The sequence below is a fragment of the Macrobrachium rosenbergii genome, chromosome 6 (genome assembly GCF_040412425.1).
Source record: "Macrobrachium rosenbergii isolate ZJJX-2024 chromosome 6, ASM4041242v1, whole genome shotgun sequence".
In the NCBI taxonomy this organism is placed as follows: Eukaryota; Metazoa; Arthropoda; class Malacostraca; order Decapoda; family Palaemonidae; genus Macrobrachium; species Macrobrachium rosenbergii.
Genome location: NC_089746.1, coordinates 21,308,458 through 21,331,924, shown reverse-complemented (window position 1 = coordinate 21,331,924; position 23,467 = coordinate 21,308,458). Strand labels below are relative to the sequence as shown.

At 40.5% G+C, this 23,467-nt stretch overlaps 1 protein-coding gene across 2 annotated transcripts in view; it reads left to right on the top strand.

Annotated features, from left to right (window-relative positions):
- Window positions 1–20,982, top strand: part of LOC136839304 (proteasome assembly chaperone 1-like) — a 28,075-nt gene extending 7,093 nt beyond the window's left edge. For both annotated transcript variants that reach the window (XM_067105173.1, XM_067105174.1), the window contains 3 exons: window positions 2,509–2,714; window positions 4,713–4,908; window positions 20,691–20,982. In XM_067105173.1, coding sequence (XP_066961274.1) covers window positions 2,509–2,714; window positions 4,713–4,908; window positions 20,691–20,908 — 620 coding nt within the window. In that variant the 3' untranslated portion in view covers window positions 20,909–20,982. The remainder of the gene's footprint in view (window positions 1–2,508; window positions 2,715–4,712; window positions 4,909–20,690) is intronic.
- The last annotated feature ends 2,485 nt before the right edge of the window (window positions 20,983–23,467 follow it).

The window sequence follows — 23,467 nt, the reverse complement described above, 5'->3', positions numbered from 1 at the left end:
TATTCTTCTCTTTATCTTCCTTAGTTTTTACTATGTTGCATTTTTCAAGTAATTGGCAGTAAGTGTATTACTCATTATTTTCTGTTATATTATGTAAAAATACATTGTGTTTGAGAGATGTCAGAAGTCAAGTTTCTTAGCTCTTCCTTTTATCAACCCAAAATGGTAGCCTACTCATTGTAAGAACATTCTTTTTGAGCACTAAGAAAAAAAATACTCATCTGTTGATTATTGTAGATAGGTGTTCCATATCTAACAGAAGTAGATCTTTATCAGTACAGTATTTTTTCAGATCAGTATTGTACAATTAAATACAGGGACCAGCTAGATGTCACAGGCTCATAAGACACTGATAAAAGAGATTAAACTAAGTCCTTCAGTTCCATTTCCTCCCTGACAATCCCAAATGGGAGACATACGTAGTTAAAGGTTTGGAGATTCTAAAGCCAATCTACACTGTACATTTTATTGCCTGATACTTGGAAATTGTTCATATTGATAGTCTAGTTTGTTGGTCAAGGGTAAATGACACGCTGGATATTGAAGCAGTCTTTTTTGTATGATTAACATTGCTAGTGTAAGGTTTGTTTAAGGGGTCTTCACCCCATCCCATATGCTTTAGAACTTAGCCCCAATGAGGACATCCTCAGTACAGCTGTTACTGACTCCTTAATGCCTCAAGATTTAAGGGTGTTTAATTACTGAGAGTAGTTTTGTAGTCTGACTAGAAGAATTAAAAATTTTTCACTCTTTGATTGTACAGTGTATTTTAATTATAATTGAAATTTGTAAACATCTTTAATCTTTATTTCAGAATGATATAACCTATTATTAGAATTAAAAGTTCATTGAAACTGTCATAATTAAAACTAGGCTAACTACATTGTATACCTTTAGTTCATTTAAATCTGTATACTGTTTTTAGGCTGAGAAGGGAAATATACGGAATCATTTGCAACCAGTGTACGGTACTGTACATAGTTAAATAAGTAGTGAGTTTTAAAAGATAAAAGATGGTTTACATAGATATATCCCAAAACGGCTTAAAAAATTCATTTGACATCTCATGAATCATACGTCAAGCAAAGCATGTCTTTGAACCATGTAAAGCAAATGTCAGACTTCAAGCTTTGATATTTTAAATATTAGTGAGAGCAGTATTACTAAAGTTTATCTGGACTGATTTACAAAAACCTACGTTAAGTGAGGAATGTGTTGTAATAAAAATGTTGAACTGGACTTGCTTACACAATTTTTGAGACGTCAGTTTCTATCACAAAGGTTGCCTTCATATTTGTACATGGAAAGAAGGTGGATAGGTGACAAAATTGGGAACTAGAATGCTGAATGCTAAGCTTGCACTGTATTTTATTTAATTTTGATATACCACAGATCCAGTTACTTGAGACCTTAGGATAACTGAAAATCAAATAAATGGGAACATGGTAAAGCTCATAAATGTCATGAGTTTGTGATTAAGTATTGGAGGATAGGACAAGAAATATGGGTACATTTACACCTTTTATTGCACATTTGAAGATTATTGTTATTACACATTTGAAGATTATTACTCTTATTGTGGCTTTCTGTGAGCTGAAGCATGGACATATTATTTACACTTTGCATCAGACAAAGCAAGATGGATTTTTGCTCAGTTTCTTAGATAGCTAGAAAAAAAAAAAACACTCAGACTTCTATTCTCTTGTCACATTACTATTTATTAGGTAAGTTCCTATCATGGTGGTATCTTCCAAGCATGTACATCATAGATAGGTTGCAGGGTGTGGCCAAAATCATTACTAGCAGATTGAGTTTCAGGTTTAAACTTGAAACTCAGTCATTTAATGATATACTGCACTACTGTCGTGCCAGTTGGAAATAGAGAGGTTTGCAACTCAAGAAGAACTTTGGATTTTAGGAGCTTCTTTGGGCCCAACTGTTGGCAAGTCAGAGATCAATAAAGGACAAGTGCTCGTTATGCTACCATACCTAAAAGGTTAAAGAATAGTATGAAAGTTTGGTTATAAATAACCAAAGTTTCATAGGTTTTTTATTTTTAGTTTTGTTTTTATTTTTAACAAAGGCATTCTTGAATGCTTTGATCACTAACAAAAATCTAAATGTCTATGCAGTAGCAAGGGTGAGTTAGACCAAAATTTTTGGTTTGTGATTCCTGTTGGAGAATTCATCTGTTGCTTTATTTGAAATAGTCTAGCAACAGTGTGAAACCATAATTTAAGGCAGTTGTGGAGTAAAACTGCTTGGGAACACAGTTACCTGACGATGCAGTAGGAAAAATGGTTGAAGAATTATTAAATAGTTTTTGTCCGTGATTTACATTCTCAATTTAATAACACAATACCATAGACCATTTTTTCATGGCTCTCCTTTTTGTGGTTTAACAGATACCATATATTTAATGTGTCTGTGTTGTCATCCATCAGATTAATTTTAAACTTTTTGTATTGAATTTGGGTTTGTAAAAGTCAAACGGCTTTCTTTTTTCAGACTTCTGTGAAACACTACTCATATCAAAAGGATGCGTAGAGTGTGGATCGATTAAAGTGGAAAAGTCCATGGAGGTTGACGACACTAGTGATTTTCGTCCTCGTAAACTCAAATCCTCATCTCTTTCTATTATCCAAGACTCTGTATTGGTGTGTAATGTTAGTCAGGATGTAACAGCAATTTTGGCCAACAGATTTGCTGAGATGGTAAGTGTTTTTTTTTTTTATGTTTTTCCCATACAGAATTATCATATTGTGATGCACCAAATTTATAAACAAAGTCAAGCAGATTTACAATTAATGTTAATACTAAAGTTGAAAATTCTTTCCAGTAAAGTTTTGTGATGGAAGAAAAATCAAATTATAATTCTTAAGCGTGGAAGTTGTAAACTAGTGTGCACTGTTTGTTTGAAAAAGCTATTAACTCAAACAGTAACTATTTATTTACTAAATTAACCAGATAACTATAGTTTTTGTTGTGCTGCATTTATTGCATGTCCTCTCATGATCTCTGGCATGCAGCAAGAATCTCCCAAAAATATTAAATAGTTTCAAGTTACAGTATGTCATAACGTGTAATAGTCAAACCATGGTTTTGTTTAAGCTTGTAATCTCATCCCTAAACTTAACACTTATTGCTCTTTAGTTAACTGCCCAGAGTTTGATTACAAACAATTAGCTGCCAGTGGTTCTGATTAGATAAAAAAGAGGCAAAAGTTATCTTTGGGTATCAGCTGCAAACTCAAAGGATTATTTACAGTATTCACAGTATCTGTAGTTGGTGATTAAAGGAAAAAGAGAAAATGATGGAGCAGTGCTTGGAGGTGAGGAAACATTAGATGATTTTGAAGAGTTGAGTCCATGAAACATCATGAAATTATGTTTTATATAAAAATGAAAATGTGTGTGGGAAAAGTTTTCCTCTGGAAATGGACTCCCCTGCTCGCATGTATTGGTGATAGTTTTGCATTGCTGTTCTTATCAGTGGTTAGACTTTTAAACTTTTTATCTTTCCCAAGCCCTGATAAATAGAGAGGGTTGGAGCCTGGATGGGCATCTGTTCTCAAAACATCTGCCAGAACAAATTATGGAGTGAGCTGCTAAATAAATGTTTGAAGCTCGTGGAAAAACTCATTAAAAACAGTAACCCCAACTAGGGATTAATCTGAGATGCTGATGGTTCTAATTTTGGAAATTGACCTGATGTTGAGATTTTGATTCTGAACAGAAATCAGTATGTACAGTGTAAAACTAGTTTCCAAGCTAGTGTTATATAAAATTCCTTTTATAAGTCGTCACGACTCACGCATTGCCTCGAAAAATTATTTCGTTGGTATTGGTAAACAAGGAATTGTCCCTCAAAATTTAAAACAGTGCAGAGTCACCCGGACATCCCCTCTTGTGGGTTAAGCTGGTTTTCTGTCACTGAACAGAGATAAAGGAATGGAATTCTAAGTAAGCAGTGGTTTGTATTCATAAAACATGAAAGTTATTTTGGAAAATTTGCCTCTTCATGCATTTGAATTAAATGCCCTGCCAACTTGAAGTGGCGCCAAACTCTTTATCTTTGGTAATCATTTGATGCTGTATCAGCTACTTAAATGGTTACAGCTGCAGTCATCTTCCTTAGTCTTAGAGTTGGCATCTGTTGTTTGACCCATGGATATCAGATGAATAGCCCACATAATCCAGTCCATATATGTAGACTAGAGTAACACATAGTTTAACATTTTTTTGTGTGAATGTTCAGTATATAATTAGCAATGAACCTCAAGTTTTGGAAACAAAATAGCTTAAAAAGTTTTCCTCAGAGTCTCTCAAATTTTCAATTATTGTAGCTTAAGTATAAAAAGTTTTTCTCAGAATCTCTCAAATTTTCAATTATTGTAGCTTAAGTGTAAAATTTGTAAAGAGTTTTAATTTAATAAATACGATCAAAACCTTATCATTAATAAAGACAAGCCCTTGTGGCTAGCTTTTAGAGGTAAATGAATGAGCATAGTGGTCTGGTTATATAACAATAATACTGTAATAATTATACAGAATAGTTGACCATTATTTTATGTTTTAAAGTTATTTTTATACAATAAATCTAACTGAAATTAGGTACTGTAATATGATAAAATTTTTAAGAACTTTTGAATAATAAAGCTAATATTTTCATTAAAAAATGATGCCCATACTATTTTATTTTTCCTTTGACAGATACTTGGCCTTGTGTCACCAAGTTGTAAGGTTATGGTTCTGTCTTCCCATCACTATGGTCAGCTGCAAGGCAACTATAATCCCATGAATGATACCAGTTGTATTGTTCACTCACTTATCTCACCAGCATACACACATCCACCAGCGTATCCACAGTTACCACAGCCTGCAACACTAGACTCGGTACCTGCAGCAGGTGAGTTATGTTTTTTGCTTTGTGCATTATTAAATCTTTATATTGCAATACACTCCCTGAACACCTCAATTTGCCCTTAATCCCACTAGCCCAAACAACTCTCAATTACCCATCCCACTAGTGGGAATTTTAACAGCCAACGTTACCAACGCTGCAGGTAAAATCTTGTCACTTGAGCTGCCATAACAAACCGTTGGCAACGTTGACAGATGTGCGTGGACACGCCCCATTTTCATCAGTTCCTTTTTGTTTGTGCTGCTGGAAGGTTGTTTCCTCCTGCAGTGCGAGGTTTTAATCCTATTGCCCGACTTCTCTTTGGATTTGGGCTTCTGGTGGAGACCTGGATTGTATTTAATGGTTTTTCTCCTGGATTTTCTGGATATCTTCGATGTGGAATGTCATTTGGATTTGGACTCACAGGTTCCCGGTCTCGATCGTTCATCATGGACTTTTTCACCTTCTACTACTGCGCCATCGGCTTCAACGTCGACCTCGACTTCCCCTACGACGGTGGACGCTGGAGCTCATCGCTTCTTCCTGCAAGAGACGGATGAGTACCTTGAGACACGATAGACATTCTGTCAGGTATGTAGGAAGGTTAAGTGTGATGTGCAGACTCATTGCGATGAATGTTCCGATTGGAAGGCACAAGAGATGGAGGATTACATTCATCATTGCAAGTCTTTGGCTAGTAAGGGTGGCAAACGTTGGTCAGGTTCTTCTTGCTAGTAAGGGTGGCAAACGTTGGTCAGATTCTTCGTTGCCTCAAGTATCTCAGGCTTCTGCTATAGATCAGTTGATGGATTTAGTGAGTTCAGAGGTAGTCAAACAGATAGAGGATAGGATTGCAAGTAGTATGGAAAATTTAATAGCTAGTCTTTTCAACATTTCTCAGATAAGGATGGTAGTAGTTTTAGGATGTCTAATCCTTCTTCCTTTTCGGCTCCCTGCCTGTTCCAGAACCAACCCTAACGGGTGCTGAGGGTAATGGAGAACTGCAAAGCCTCCAAGTGGGTAGGTTCTCCGACCCCCTCGGCACAGAGCAGGCAGTGAAGGATCCCCCCCCCCCACCCTCTTGTAGTATTGATAAATTTAATGTTGATGACGTTAGTCAGGATCAGGATCTAGTTGAGATAAAGGAGGATGGGTCTGGGTTAGGTAGTGAGGAAAAGGTAGTAAAGGTGCAGGGTCGTTCTCCTGGATGGGTTCTGGTTTCGGGTTTGAGTGGTTTTTCTTGGTGCTCCGGCAAAAGTTTCACCTTCATCGCTTCTTCTCGGTCTACTCCGGCAAAAGTTTCACCTTCATCGCTTCTTCTCGGTCTGGCTCAAAGTCTCAAGTCAATGTTTCAGTTCCGGTGGTGCAGAATCCTTCTGCTCTAACTCCTAATTCACTTCCGACTGTTTCTGAATGTTCTACTGTAGTTTCCCCCTTCTCTGTGTTTTTCTACTCCTCCATCTAGTAAGGCGGATTCTGGTGTGTCCTTTCAGCTTCTAAAAGTAGTTTGTGCGACCTGCAATTGGATGTGGCGGAATATACGGCGGACTTGCTGGGTCTTTCAAACAGGTACAGAGCTATGGTGAGAGGTTATTTTTGTTGAATGGTTTCTCTAACATTAGGGAGTAGCCTATGTGACATAGTAGTGCCCAGAATTCATGTCAGATATGTTTCAGGATTATGGAGGGGGTTAGCAGATTCGGTGTACCTTCTGTCCCTTCGTTCTAAGTTTTCTTCTGGGTTATCTGTCGCTTCGTCTCCTGCTCCCACATTCTCTGTTGGCTCCTTTTTCAGTCTCCTCTTTGGTATCTTCTTCTTCTGCTCCGGTCTTTCCTGCAGCTTTTGCATCTTCTGTTTTCCCTCCTTCTTCGACTCTTGGCTTTTCCTCTTCTCAGGTAACCTTTTCTATGTGTCTGTTATTCCTCTGTCTCCCGCCTTTCCTTCCTCAGTACAGTCGGGTTATCTGTTGCTTCATCTCCTGCTCCCACATTCTCTGCTGCTCCTTTTTCAGTCTCCTCTTCGGCCTCTTCTTCTTCTGCTCCGGTCTTTCTTGCAGCTTTTGCATCTTCCGTTTTCCCTCCTTCGACTTTTGGCTTTCCTCTTGTCAGGTAACTTTTTTTTATGCGTCTGCTATTCCTCTGTCTCCCGCCTCTCCTTCCTCAGTACAGTCTTCTCCGGTAGGAGGAGCTTCCGGACTGGTGAAAACGCAGTTTCGACAGAATTTGGCTGCAGGAGTTTCATGTTCCATCCCTTCAGATATGCACAACCCCTTGCTTCCGCTTCAGCGCCTGTTCCGGTAGTATCAGGTATTTCACAGGGTTTGCCTGTCGCTTCCAGTTCGGGTTTGCACTCCGTGGTTTTGGCAGGGCATGCGGTACCTTCTTCGAGCGGTACGAGGCTTTCATCACCTGCATTTTCTGCGGCAGTAATTCTGAGGGTAACTTCTACCTCTTTCATTCTCCCTCCTTCTTCTTCATCTTCTTCCATCCCTCCGCAAGCGGTTTCATTTGCGCATCCTCCCCTAGGGTTTAGCAGGGTGTGTTTGGCTACTTCAGTTGAGCCTTCTCTTCTTCCCGGCGGGTTCAACTATGCGGATTCAGCTCTGGGTACTCAATTAGGTGTGGGTGTTCAGCATTCTGGTTAGGGCGGTCTGCTTGCTGACTCTTCATCGTTGTCCGGGCTTTGTTCAGTTCCTCTTCCTTCGTAGGTCTTAGACCGTTCGGACATTGTGGAACAGGATTCTTATCCAAAGGTGCAGGAGATTCCGGTGGACTTAGAATGTCCTCTTGCCAGTAGTAATGATTACAGACGCATTCTTGAGTATGTTACTTCTTTGTAGCCTCAAGCAAAAGCTCCGGACTCCCGATTTCCAATTCAGTCTTTTTTTTTTTTTTTTTTTTTTTTTTTTTTTTTTTTTTTTGCCACTAAACCAGCTCCTGCTTCTTTTTCGTGTTGGCTGGTTTGGTTCGATCAGGTTAGACAGGCTTTGGAGTAGGCGGACAGTCGTGTAGCGTCAGTAGTGGCTTCTAATAGACAGGACTCATCTCTTCTCTCTCCGCGTAAGAATATTTACACAGTTCGAGGTAACCCTTTGGCAGGTGTCAGGTTGCCATTCAGTGAATCAGTTAAGGCAATCCTGTCTAGGTCTGTGGCGTTGTCTCGGCTCGTAGGGACTTCTCTTAGGGAAGCAGGTGCTTTGGAGGATGTGTTGCGCAATCAGACTAAGGCTCTTGCGCACTCTCTCTGGATGCTATCACGTTTACTGTAATGGGGTTCTAAAAGAGGGACGCCTATGTCCCTTCGGATCCGTGGCTGTTTGCAGCCTAATAAATTTATCTCGAGGGTTCTGGCTCACCAGGCGAATGCTTTGGCTTCCTCTACGACGTTTGGAGCAGAAAAGTCAAAATTTTTATCACGTTGATAAGAGATATTGCTTAGAACACCTTAGCCTTAGCTAATTCTATGTTCAAGGAAGATGATGTAGCCAGTATGACGAACGTTGTTGCTTTTAACTCATGTCTCCGGTGTCGGCAAGTATGCATCGTCGAGGGTGCGGAGTGTTGAGGTATCTAGACGACTGGTTGATCCTTGCCTCCTCTCTAGAGGAGATAGTAAGAGTGAGGGAATTCTCATGGAATCTTTAACCTATTCAGGTAGGAGGATTCTCTCTCTTCTTTTGAGGGTTTTCCCAACCCTGGAAAGGATCCAGTTGGTCCTTCAGCAGGTAGAAGGGTTCCTGTTCAACAGGGAATGGCCGGTACCAGCTTGGAGAAGTCTCTTAGGGAGAATGTCTCTCTCTTTTAATTCCAGGTTCTCGTTTCCGGATGTGCTCGTCAGGTATGTCTCAGGAATCGCTGGGACTTTCGCAATGAGAACGCACTTATAGTCAGGAGCGATTCTTGCCTGTTGGATCGTCTATGGTGGTCAGAAGTGCATCTGACACCGGGAAAGTCTATCGACTCCCCTCTTCCCAACGTTCATCTGTACACAGATGCCTCAGATCAAGGTATTGGTAGGGAGAGTGGACTTTGGCCCACGAAGTAATATGTCAGGTTCTCCGGAAGTGGCTAGCAACTGTGGACCTATTCGCGACATGATTAAACCATCGTCTTCTGGTTAATTTCTCACCAATATTGGTCCCCATGTTGATAGGCACCGATGTGACATTACAAATTGGAATCACATGCAGGTGTATGCTTTTCCTCCATCCAGTCTCATTCATCAGGCAATAAGGAAATTGCGGAAGAGCGTCAAGACGTCTGTGACTCTAACAGCTCCCTGCTGGCCCCAACGCGCTTGGTTTCTAGAGCTCTCTGTAGAGAGAGCAGCTAGACAGTCTGGACTCCCTAAAGCTGTGGCTAGACAGCTTTCTTTCATCTTGAGAAAGTCAACCCGTAAGCCTTACCATGTTCAGCTAGACAAGGTATAGAAGTTAGTGTCGTAGGAAGGTCATCCCATCTGTAGACCTTCCATAGCCAAATAGCTGATTTTCTTTTATTCCTTCGGAAAGTCAAGGGTCTTTCATATTCGGTGATTGCTGACTACCACCCAGTGCTTAGTGGTACAATTAGTTTCCACCTTCCTAAAATCTCTAGTAGTAAGGTAATCGATGATTTATTACGTCCTTTTAAGATTGAACGTCCTGTCTTGCCGACTCGGGCCCCTCCTTGGGACTTGCCGGAAGTACTTCAATATTTTTCTTGCATTCCCCTGCCTTTGAACCCATTGAAGCTATAGTGTTAAGACACTGACTATGAAGTTGCTTTTTCTTACAGCTTTAGCTTCAGCTAGAGGGTTGGGTGAGCTTCAGGCAGTTTCTAGGTTGGATTCATATGCGAGAAATGATACGTATTTGTCTTTCTTCCGGAATTTGTGGCGAAGACATTGTCGGAGGTTAAAACTCTGCCTTGTTCGTTTAAAGTTCTTTATCTGCAAGTGTTCATTACCAGCGATCCAGCGGAGATGTCTTTTGTCTGGTGCGAGCATTAAAGTCTGTTTATCAAAGGTTGAGAAACTCCGTCCACTTCCGTGTACACTTCTTGTCTCTCAGCAGAATCCTTCCTGTCCGCTGTCAAAGAATGCGATTAGTTACTTTCGGAGGGAGGTGATTTCCCAGGCTCCTTCTTCGTCATCTTCAGCTCTGTATTTCCCCGACCACACAGTATTCAGAGTATGTCCACTTCATCTTCCTTTCTAAGGGATTATTCAGTGCCTTCTATTCTGGAGGCAGCTACTTGGAGGTCCGTCTCAGTGTTTACTTCCTTTACTTAAGAGACGTTCGATTCGCCTCATCGCGTGTAGAGGCGAAGTCTGCTATCTAGGGTGCGTTCATTCACTTAGTGCGGAGGTTTGGAGGGTTATTTTCTTAGTCCACGTGTAGCAGCGAAGTCTATTACCTAGGATGCATTCATTTAGCTGAGGTGGTATTCACTTAGTGCGGAGATTCTTAGGTTAACCAGATAGAGGAATTCCTTTTAGTCTTTAGAATTTTTAGGCAACAGTGATAGTATATTCACATGAACTTAGATTTAGTACATTTTAAGTATCTTAGTCTTTGATAGTTTCCCTACAAGAGTCGAAGGGGGTGCTCTAGTAGGCTAGGCTCTTTCGTCGGCGCTGAGATACTTCTTTGCTTGTCAGTCAGGCCTTATCTGCAACCTACATGGCGGAGGATCAGCACTTTGGCACATTGCTTCATTTCCCTCCATACATGAGAGGCTCTGAATAGCCACATGGGAGATTCATCGTACTCCTCCATACATGAGAGGTTCTGAAGAACCACATGGAAGGTCGATGGACCACGACAGTACGGACCTGATGGGCGATCAAAGTACTCTCCATGTCTCGTCACCAAAAGCATCGATTGATAAGGTGAGTGTATAACTAAATAGATATCCTATGGAGAGCAGATCGGTGAGCTGCCATCTCTGCGGTTGTAAAAAGTGGGTGTATGGCAAACTTAGATGGTTCTCCCGGAGGGTCAACGGCTCTGAACTCTGCCTCATTCTCCTCCATACATGAGAGGTTCTGAAGAGCCACATGGGAGGTCGACGGACCGAGAGTACTGACCTGATTGTTGATCAAAGTACTCTCCAACATGTCTCTTCACTGAAAGCATTGATTGATATGGTGAGTGTGTGACTAAACAGATATCTTATGCAGAGCAGATTGGTGAGCTATCATCTCTGCGGCTGTCAAACGGGAGTGCAATAGAATTGATCCTTCCTACTCTAAATGTTGTTAATCGGGCGAATTCAGGTGTTCAGGGAGTGTTTTGCAATATGAAGTTATCATAATAAAACTAATATTGTAATATACTTACCTGAACACCTGAATGATTCCCACCGTCCTTTCCCCACATCAATTTTGACCTTGAATAAACCAATTGACGAAAATTGTCGGCGCACACCTGTGTCAGCGTTGCCAACCGTTTGTTTTGGTAGCTCAAGTGGCAAGATTTTGCCTGCAGCGCTGGTAACACTGGCTGTTAAAATTCCCACTAGTGGGATGGGTAATTGAGAGTTGTTCAGGCTAGTGGGATTAAGGGCGAATTCAGGTGTTCAGGTAAGTATTACAATATTAGTTTTATTATGAAAACTTCATATTGTAGTTTTATATATGAATTTCTGAACATGTAACTATTGTCTTGTTGGAGTATAAAAGTTTCCACTACAGTCTTATCATAAGTCTGAATCACTTAGGTCATATCTTTGTGAATATTCACTTCAGGTGAAGAAGGAGCATCTCTAGGAATTCTGATTTGCAAAAATCTTGTCATATGATGCTTCTAAATGACACGTGTATACTATGTTTTCGAGGCATTATCTATTTCTGCATCATTGGGTTAGTGTTTGTAGTCTATGCACAACAGTCAGTATTCTTTCTTCTCACCTACACTAAGGGCCATTAGTATATAAAGTTGTTTGATGAGACCACTGAATCACATATCTAAACATACATAGAATATATAATAGAGTTTTATACTGTATTAGGCATAGGTGAAAATTTAAACAAGTTATAGGTAAAGACATTAGATAGCTTGGTGGAAATAAACTGATGGGAATGAAAAGGAAGTAAAAGGAGGACAGCATTGTAGCCTGGAACTGAAGGTATTTGCAGAGAATCTTTGCAGTTTGCCACACAAGACCCACTGTCAGCAGTATTTTCCTCTGGCCTTGTAAGTAGTCATTATAGGAAACAACCTCTATTGTTTGGAATTAATTGCTCTTTCCAAATATACCTTGAGTTCAAAGACTCACTTGCCCATAAAAGCTTTCCTACAAGCCCATAAAAATGATTATGTCACCCATGGGAAAACTGCTAAGTACTGATTTTTGTAGGGTAATTTGGTTCATTTTTTGTTATTGATGTAGAAAGTACCTACTTTCTTTCCTTCATATCTTTTGCCACATCCCTCGCTCTTGCATGTATGGTGAATATTTATTTCAATTCCTTGTTTTTATTTCAATTCCATGTTAATTTTCTTTTGTACTACCTTAATTGTAGTTAGTTTTTTACTTAATTTGATATCCTCTATAGTGCCATGTTTGTATGATCTAATGGGACAGTTCCACATTAGAGATATACTACAACGAGTGATCTTCATTGGAAATGTAGGCTTACTATAATCCTTTTCTTTTTCTCAGTCATTTCTAGTAGTGAAGACTAGATCTTGTGTTATATACACTAACCAACATTCATAGAGTATTGTAATTAGCCAAGAAGGCAAATTCTTTTCACTGTCTTATTCACTAGGTGTTTTCTTTATCATTACAAGTGTCTCCAGGCCAGGGAAAATTCAAGGAGACTATATGGCCACCAAAAATCTTACTGAATTACTCTTCAGCATCACTGTTTAACAATAATCCTTTTTGAACTTCATATCTTTAGATGTGATGCAATACTGTATTTCTATTCACAGTTATATTTCATTAATTTTTTCCATTCCCTAGATTAAGTAACCCAATTTTGCCTGTCCCATAGATTAAAATTTTATTTTACATCAACCCTTACTTAGAGAATCATGCACAGAAAAGGTACACTGGTAAGTGAATAAATGTAGAAACCATGCTAAGGCAGGCATCCTTGAATCATCATTATGGCAGCATTGGTCATTCTGATTCATTGCTGGACTTGTGTCACCTTTGCAGTTTTTAGTTCCTTTTTAGCATGAAACTAGGGCTGTCTTAATTCCTTGGCTGTCCTCCAGAAGGGCCTGAATGCATTGTTGTTGTTCCTGTGACAGAACTGCTATAGTTGCTGTTCAGTTCTGCCTGTCACTGCGAACAAACATTCCCTTTGATAGTGGCCAAGACAGTCTTCTATTATTGTCTTCCAGGCTTACTTTGCATCACCACATTGTAGTGATAAGATTTTTATGGTCATCGTGTTGCACTACATATTACTGAAGTCCATGGTTGTCATCAAATATGCTTGTACCAGTGTATTGGAATGTGTTCTTCCACCCCAGATGCCTTTCTAAGTAATCCCTTGTAACAGTTCCTAAATTTATTTATTTTTCATTTATAGGTTTTCAATTTTGAAACCATAATGAACTTGTAGTTAGGTGAAATATCCATGAAAAACATGTAATGTTTGATGAAAAGAGTGATTCTGTACTATTCTTACAAGTGGGTAGTTATGTTAAGGGGCGACTAGCTACTTTGGGGTCAAAAAAATAGAAATCTTGAAAAACAGCTAAAGTTTTTCTGAAAGCACTAAAAAATCCATTATAGCACACAGCAAACACTGTAGATCAGTGTGTGGGCTGTTGGGGCCCCATGGGCACCAGGCGTGTAAGGTGCAGCCAGCCTGCTGCATAGCAAAAACTGTCCTTATTTACTCAGCCATAATGCTCATTTTACCCAGTAAAAATAAGTTATCACATTATGGAATCAGCTTTTCTGGCAACCCTGGTTGTTGACAATTGTAGGAATACAGGCAGTTACTCAGTAAATGAAACTTCATTTGTCCCCAGGAAGACCAAAGGAGGAGTATATCACTCTGCAGTTCACTCCATACCTTTAAATTTTAGGGGCCATTATTTAAGAAGTTATTTTTGCACAATCAAATATTCATAGAAAATCCAATATATGTTATATTTTATTGAAACACTGGCATTCTGTTAATACTTCTTAGGCAATTGATTGGTCACACACAGATATTTCCAAGTATAAAAAGAAAATTGATAAAAATGCTGTGTAATTGAATTATGGCATCATTCAGGCTCGCATAATAATATGGCCACACTATATTATACAGCATTTAGATAATTTAGGAAAACTTTTTATGACAAAGCATTTAGACACTTTTGAGCTCTTCAGAGAAAAAAAATCATTTAAAGTAACCAGATATTGTGGTTGTTACAACAAAAACAGTAAATATAATGTTATGACGCCATTACTATATGATGTCATAACTCAGGATTTTCATATATGACACTTACCAAGTAATTACATAGCTATAGTTTCTACTTTAAACGGCAGCGTAAGAACTGAAAATTTGCGGTAGCACTCTTTTGTTTTGGTGCAGGTAAGTGCCCCGCCCACTTTCAGGGAAGAATAGGTACAACGTAGCTAAAGAGCTCAGTTCATTTCTGCAGTTGATGACTGAACATCAGTCGTTCAGCAGCTGTGTTTTGTTAATTCAGGAGTAGTTTCACCGGATGGTTTAATTGTCTGTCAAGGATTTGGTGAAGTATCTTTCATTTGGTAGCCTCCGAGCTGTATTTCATAGCTTAGTATAGCTTCTTTTAAAATTTTTGGACTATTTTATCAGACTCGAGTGTGACTAGTGACCGGTATTGCAGCAAAGGTTAAAATACTAGGTTGACTTCATTTAAATATGACAAACATTCTGTTTGTTTTCACTGCCACAGACAAGTATGTACCCCCGACTTGACTTGCGAGGAATGTAAGGATTGGGCCGTAAGTAAATGGAAAGTGTTGACCAATCATTTGGATAAATTAGAGAAAGCTAGGCTTAGGAAAGTGGCTGCTAGAGCCAAGGCTAGAGCTTCTGTGTCCTCTACCCCTAAACCGGCTTTCTCTACACCTTTGACTTCTTGTTCCCCAATTTCTACTTCTCTGGCTCTCCCTACAACTCCGTTACTTGGCTCCCTTCCCTCTGAACCCACTGCCATCACCAGTCTTGAAGCTCGGATGGATAAGAAATTCAATGCTTTGGTAAGTACTGTTGCTCAGATAGGATCATAATGCAAGTGTCGGTGCAAGTGCTGGTGCCTGCACCCGGGTTAGTGTTGTGGAGGGGGTGGCTACTCGTCCCACCGATGCCCCTAAACGGTGAGGTCCTTGCCAAACTCCCCTGTACCTGGGAGGAGGCAAACCATAAGTCCAAGGGAGGTTGGTGGGGTTTGCCCACGAGTAGTTGTTTCCTCAGTCGAGCCTGTTGCTGGTCCCAGGTATCGACAGACAGCCACTGGAAAGGAGTCTTGCGGATCTCCTAAATTCGGTCCCTGTCAGACTCCCCTGCACCTGCGAGGAGGCAAACTGTAAGTCCAAGGGAGGTCAGTGGGGTTTGCCCATGAGTAGTTGTTTCCTCACCCGAACCTGTTGCTATTTCCCAGGTTTTGGCAACCAAAAGCTCAGAGGGTGTCCAATTGGATCACACCATATCTTCCAGTGGTTCGGATTCCAAACCCAAAGGGTAGGTCGACGTTTTCAGGAGTCTTCTAGGCCTCTGAAGAGGCATATTGCAGACGTGCACACAGCAGTACCTCTTGAGCGCCATAATGATCAAGAGCCCTCTTACAGCTATTGGGATGACAGAGAGCTCCCTTTGGACGCTGAGCTCCCATTTGCTTGCAAGCGCCCATAGGCTCCCAATCGCCAATTGGCTCATAAAAGCCCATTGGATCCGAGCTCCCAGTGTCTCATAAGCCTGCAGCAGGTTCAGTTCGTGCTATAGCTCCAGACATTCCATTGGCTCCCAGCTCTCCAGATTCAGATGTCCCTATTGCTGCAGGTCAACCTGTTTTGACGCCTTTGGTGTCACAGATCCCCAAGGTCGTATCCTCTGCACCTGTCGCTGATTGTGCAAAGTCTGCAAGTACATCAGCACCCCAAGACTCTTCTTTGCTTCCCATTCACCAATGTTTGGACAACATCCTGGATTGTTGAAGAACCCTCGTCTTTGAAACCAGAAGAACCACAGCAAGACCTGGTGCTTTCTGCTGTATCCTCAGCAGAGGAGGAACCTGAACCAGAACAGCCTTCATCAGCTTAGGCCTCACCATTGAATTATTTTCTTTTCTGCTTCCCGACATATTTCTCTACCATGGCCCCTTCTTCCCGGGGATCAGCATTCTTGTTACGTCAATCCTCGAGTACCACTAGACTCCCATAGATGGCCCTCTATTTCGTCCAAGAAAGCGTTGTCGGGGATCGACTCTTGGCTGTCTGAGAAGGGGAGTTGGGCAAAGCTGTATTTTGTTCTCCTCCTTCTAGGTTTTCCAAAAGGAGGTATGTATTCTATACAACCAGGGAAGCTCCTTCCTGGGAGTTTCTGCTATATTCGTACATGGAGACTGGCTTGGAGTCCTGTCATTTGCGGACAAGGCAATTCGAGATTGGGCACAGGAGTTAGCTGCTCTTTTTTCGTCATGTATACTGAAGAAAAGAGACGTGGTTTTCTTTCACCACTATAGGAGTGACACCATCCCAGAGATCTGCTCTTCTTTTCACTCATCTGTACAGTACCAGCCTTTTTTCCTCGAATGATATTAGAGCGGGTAGCTACGGAATTGCAAAAGGCTACTCACGACTTGCTTGCGCAGTCATCCAAGCAAACGATGGAGTCTAACCGAACACTTGCTGTTTCATTTAATCCTCGGCCTCTCTCTCCTCTCCTCTCCAGCCACGGCCCTTTTGAGGTAATAGAGGAAGAGCTTCCTTGTGCCCATGCACAAATCCCAGATCAGTTCACCCTGTCAGCAAGAAGTCCTCTTGTAGACCAGTCTCCAGCAAGTGAGACTTCGGTCCTCCGTCTACCTGTGGGCGCCAGACTCCCACACTACTGGAGACAGTGGGAGGTCAGATCGATAGAACCATGGGTACTATGGGTTCTCAAGGAAGGATATGCGATCCCCTTCAAAGAGAGTACTGTACACCTTTGTCGCCTGTGTCCATCGCCTTAAAAGCGCACTTGGTAGGCTTCAAGAGTTTTTAAAGAAAGCCACAGCTCTTCTCCACAAGAGAGCTATAGAAGAGGTAGAAGACTTATTATCGGAGGGGTTTTGCAATCACCTCTTTGTAGTCCCCAAAACCCCCGGGGATTGGAGGCAGGTCCTGGATGTAAGCAGTCTGAACGTCTTCATCCAAACCACGAAGTTCAGGATGCAGATGAACAGCTCAGTTCTTGCTGCAATTTCCCAAGAAGATTGGATGGTCTCGACAGACATGAGAGACGCTTACTTTCATACCCCAGTACACCGGGATTCCAGGAAATTCCTGAGATTCGCTCTCAGGACAAAGTTTTTCAATTTCGGGCTCTGTGCTTTGGGTTGTCAACAGCCCCTCAAGTCTTCAACAGGGCTAATGGACATGAAAGTTTGTCTATATCTGGATGACTGGCTCCTATGTTCATCATCCCTTCTCAGACGATAGTCTATTTGGGGATGAAGATAGACTCTCAGGTTTTTTGGATTTTTCCGTTAGAGAAGAGGAACTATCATGCACCCAAAGAAGTCCATCATTTTCCGAGTCTTCAGACCTGCTTGGCCAATGACTGGCTGAGCCTGCTTTGGACTCTCTCCTCCATAGAGATGTTCGTTCCTTTGGGGATACTGCGTGCGCCTCGCAGTTCTTTCTGAATGTCAGTTGGAACAAGAAGATTCTTTCAGATTCCTTCGTATTCCCCATCACACAGGAAATAAAAGATCTTCGTAGAAGGAAGGCCCCACTCACGAAGTCCCCACTCACGAAGTCCCTATCTCATCTGAACTTGAACCTCTCACATCTGACCTAGGTTGGGGAGCGACACTAGGATGATTGGAAGTGTCAGGGAAGTGGTCCCTTCAAAAGAGGAAACTGCACATAAATCTGTAGGAGTTGAAAGCGATTCACCTGGCTCTTCGACATTTTGCTGCAGTAACTCGAGTCTCAGTGATTGCGGTTCATTCCGACAACATGACAGCCCTGGCTTATATTCGAAACCAAAGAGGCACTCACTTTCTGTCACTGTGCGAGTTAGCCAAGGATCTCTTTCTTTGGGTGCACAACAACAGTACACAGATTCTCACCCGCTGTGTTCAGGGCAAGTTCAGCGTATTAGTGGACAAATTGAGCTGTTGCAAACAGGTTCTAGCCATGGAATGGTCACTGAATCCACAGGTATGCAATGTCCAGGAACCAGGTTCTACCCACGGAATGGTCACTGAATCCACAGGTGTGCAACGTCCAGGAACCATCACCTCCCCCTGTATTGCTCTCTGGCGCCAGACCCTCAGACTTAGGCAATGGAGGTGATACTTCAGGATTGGTCACACCTGGAAATGTATGCCTTCCCTCCGTTCAGTCTAGTAAGAGACATGATCAACAAATTTAAGACTTCTCATCATGCATCGATGATCCTAGTAGCTCCCTTTTGGCCTCAAAAAGAGTGGTTTCCAGACCTTCTGGAACTTCTGTCAGACTTTCCATGGCTCCTCCCACCGAGGAAAGATCTTCTCAGACAACCTCACTTCAACAGATATCATCAAGGTGTGTCCATTCTTGCTCTGACAGGCTTTAAACTGTCAGGAAACTTGTTAGAGTGAAAGGATTTTCAAGAAAAGTTGAGAATACTGTCGCAAAATGTTGATTCGACTCTTCAAAGCGCTACCAGGCTAAGTGAGCAGTTTTTAGGAGATGTGGTAAAAAACGTAGCATCTTGTCTTCTTCTACCTCTGTAGCCTAACTAGCCAAATTTTTACTTTACCCAGGATCTTCGAGAGGCCTTTCGACCTTTGTGATAAAGGGTTACAGACCCATGCTGAACTCAGTATTCAAGCACAGAGGTATGAACGTTTCCTCAGACCTTGACATTTCAGACTTAGTCAAGGACACGGTAGTCTCAGCAGCCAGTGTCTTGGAACCTAGACATAGTCCTACATTGGTTGTCAGGCCCACCTTTTGAACCTATGCAGATGTCCTCCTTTAGGGATCTGTCTAGAAAGACGCTTTTCTTAATCGCTTTAGCCACAAAGAAAAGAGTCAGGAGATTACAAGCCCTGGATAAACAAGTTGGTTTTTCGCAAGAGATAGCTATTTTCCCATATATTTTAGGCTTCTTAGCCAAAAATGAGTACCCGTCTAACCCTTGGCCTCATTTTGTTTCGGTCCAGAGTCTTGGAACAAGAGAGAGCATTATGCCCAGTGAGATCATTAAGATTTTACATCAAGAGACCCAAGAGTATCTGAGGGGATTCTTGTAGCCTATGGTATTCTGTCAAGAACCCTTTACGTCCTCTCTCCTGCAAGAATGCTATCTCTTTCTTTTTGAGAGACATTATTGGAGTCTCACTTGGAAATTCAGGAGAATAATTTACTGTTGTTAAAGGTAAAAGCACATGAAGTATGGGCAGTACCCACTTCGTTTGCTTTTTAACGCGATCTCTCTCTCTCTAGCTACCATAATCCAATCGACTTATTAGAAGTGTCGCTCGGTCTTTGCCAACTATTATCTACATGACGTTGAAACTGTGTTCTAGGACTATGGTACACTGGGTCCGTTCTCCTTGGCTGGCATGGCACTAGGGAATGAGGGGTAGGAGTGATCCTCGTATTTCTCTGTCTCCTAGCCTTGATTAAGGTTGTTGCGTTTTTGGGAAGCCAGGGGTACTTAGTACCTGGAATGCCCCCAATCTTCGTTTTTAATGGATGGATAATATATGTTTCTTAAATGGTGTACAGATAATATAATTTTATGGTCGTATGTTAGTCAATGTCTATTTTTTGCCCAGGCAGTGGCAATGGTTGTGTATAAGCTTTGTCGAGTCATAGAAGCACTCCCTGACCACAAAGCTCCCACTGAAGTAGAGACAATCCCGACACTACTTATCATGCCCCTACAGGTCGAGATGAGCAACGACCAAGAGTCGGTATCTTCCTGCTCTTGCTCTCTCGCCAGGTAAGGTTACAACAAGCACTACCACAATGCTAGCTTTTCTTTTCTATTTCAAATGCATTTCTTTATAATGTTTTTGGAGTAGCACTTGTCCATTCTTCCCACCTCCTATCAATGTGGGATTTGGCTATGTAATTACTTGGTAAGTGTCATATATAAAAATGACATTTTTATAATAGAATAAGGTTTTATATATACTTACAAAGTAATTACATGAACAGAGCTCATCCTTCCTCCCCGCACATGAATATAGAGCATAAACGAACTGAGCTCTTTAGCTACATTGTAACTATTCTTCCCCGAAAGTGGGCAGGGCACTTACTTGCACCAAAACAAGAGCTCACTACTGCACGAATTTTCAAAATTCTTAAGCTGCTGCTTAAAGTAGAAACTATAGCTATGTAATTACTTGGTAAGTACATATAAAACCTTATTTTATTATAAAAGTGTCATATTTAAACTCATACAAAAAAATAGCAATAACATGTATTTATATATGAAGTTTCAACCCTTAATTTGCAATAGGTTTTTTTTTTTTTTTTTTTTTTTTTTTTTTTTTACCCCATAGTAGCTAGTCCCCTTTAAGGGCTTTTGTCTTCCTTGAATTGTTGTATTGTGCCTGGAAAGGAGTCAGATGGATTTTCATGTATTATTTTCTTTTTCAGTGCTGACTGAATGCATTGTGAAGAAAAGACCTTGTGTGGCTTACCCTGTATTCACAGAAACTTATTCTACTAGTGACTTAGATTTGGTTATTGATTCTTTAATGAAAGTATTCCGTTGTAATCCTTTTAAAAGTATCTTGCCTTCTGTTGACCAAAGTAAATTGCATCAATATAGGGAAAAAAATTCGCGCAAGGATATATTGTATAGGTACATGTGATTTCAAGTCTGAAATGCTGCAAAGTTGTTCTGTGTTTCCATATATACTGCATTACAAATAAAATTTAAAATATACAGCATTTTTTCTGTCCTTACTAAATTGTCTAGCTTGTATTGGCTCAAAACTAGATTCAGTTAGTTTGTTGCTGAGAGATGTTATAACTATGTTAGGTAGTCATGCAAAAATTAAAATATTTTGATTAAATCGTTCTTCAAGAGTTTTGTCAATACAGTATAGGCATCACTTTCCAGATTTTTTTTTGTTTGTTAGGAGTTACAAGTGCAAATATGTGTTTTTTTGCTATTTTACGCTTGTTTTGTTGTTCTTAGACTAGGAAGTACTATTTAGTATTAATATTTTAATGGATTTAATGAGAAATTTTTGGTGTTCATATATCACGATTTTTCTCAGAAAATCCACTTCATTAATATATATTGAAAACTCAGTGAAGTCATGAATTATGATAATCGAATCGCCAAGTAGCGAGGGGGTCACTGTATATAAAGCAATTTTGTTGTTGGTGTTTTTGTACTTCAACCAGTCAGTGAACTATGCAGAAGCAGTGCTTTGTACAGTACATGTTTAAGGTTCCTCCATTGTAGAATGGTTAAGAATATCAATACCTGTAGTTACTTTGCTTAAATGTCCTATGCATCCCATGCAGCATGAAAATTGTTCTTACATACGCCTTCTTCAGTGGTAAGACTGGCATAGATTTCAACTGACATACCCTGTTTTGGTTGTAAGGAGATACTGAACATAGAGAATACTACTTGGCAACTATTTTGGGTCATTTACCTCGCTCTAATCTTCAGCTATCACTTGAGGCCTCTCCATTGTGATCTGGCTCAAACCTGATCAGGATCTTTAGAAAGTAATTCTGACAAATGTGTGTAGAGGAGAACCATCATTGTGAAACCTTGTCCGCTTCGTGGTAGGTATTTTAGTTGGTAGAAGCACTGATGAAGGGTTGGGGAACCCATTTCTTAAACTGGTTAATGGCTTAGCTTTGGAAACTAGGATGGAAATATAATGATAATTGTTTGGAGTTTAGGACAGTCTTGGTGAATGCAGCCATGCATTGGTTGATTGTTGGCTTGATGGCAGGTGGTGTGTGGAACAGTGCAGCTCCTTTGTCAAACCTTTTTAGTACTAGATTTTTTTTTTCAATTGTGCTTCCAGCTTTTATCTATTGAACAACTAATCCTGAACAATGTGGCCAAACGTTCGTAAATCAAATCAAACAGTGTTGTGGCATAGACCCACATTCTTTCAAGTATAAATCACCTAAAAATTAGCCAATTGAATTCCGTTGATTTTAATGCTGCACTTTGCAGTTCCATTGTGATTACAGGTAACTTATTAATTCATTCAGCCTTTCCAGCAGAGAGGTAAGGAGTATTACAAATTCTCCCATACCAGAATTGGGACCTGACTTCTGTCTTTAGGAACCCAAGCAGGCTGCCATTTGAAACTGTCATTCAGAGACCTAACTCTTTAAAGAATGTCTTTAGTTTCATAGCAAAAGTCCCAGTACCAAGTAAAAATTATATTGCAGCCCATTTGCTCTGCTAAATACTGTGATGTACTTGACAAAGATATCCTCATGTCTTGCTTGAGGCATTAAAAGGTTTATTGAAGGAATTAAATATTCGTCCATGGTGCCTGCAACTCATTCTTTTCATGCCAAAGAGAATCAGTTATCCAAAAAACGCCTTTGTAGCTTCTAGAAGTAATCCACAGATCACACCAGCCATTATTAAGAGTAAGAATAATTCAAGTTGGTGTCCATGAGATGTCTTCTTTCTTGCATAATCTTAGCATATCTAAGTGACATGTAAGTACTTGACACCTGATCAGCATTTCCTTCTTTGTGTTTGATAAGATGTTGCCCATAAGCACGAACAGAAGATATCCTGCTTGGTACATAGGCCATATTGCTGCCATAATGGAAGTAGTTCATACCAATCTCCCAACCCCTAACCTCTCTTCTTTGTATCCAATAGAAATCTTCCCTTGTAGTCTCATTTGGAAATAATTTTATAATTTAGTTGACTAATGCTTCTGTGACTCAAACTTTTCTTGGAAAAAGCCTTGCTGGATCCTATTGAAAATCCCTTTTGTGGTTACTGCATGCAGGGGGCTTGTGCACTGCTCTGCAAACAGTATTGTAATATATCGGTTGCACCCCTTTTTTTCCAGCTGAACAACTTGCTGTCTTTTACTCTCCTCCATCCCCTTTTGGTCTTTTCCCACCTAGCTGTCCAGCTTGTTTAACTTAGGTTTGCTTCAATTTTTACCACATGAAGACATATCCTTCAGAGTAGCCATATTATAGTAATTTTTTTTAACTATTTGTAGTAGTATATAGAAGAGGTGGAATATTTCTGTTCCCATAGGGAAACTGTTCTAAGGGTAGTAAGGAAGTTTGGAAGAATTGGAATGTGATTGCTAGGCTACTGTCAAATAAAAATAACCCATTAGTAAACAACATGACTAATGATGCCTGCAAAATGCCTGTATTACCGTATGTTTCAGAATCATGGGCACTGATATAGA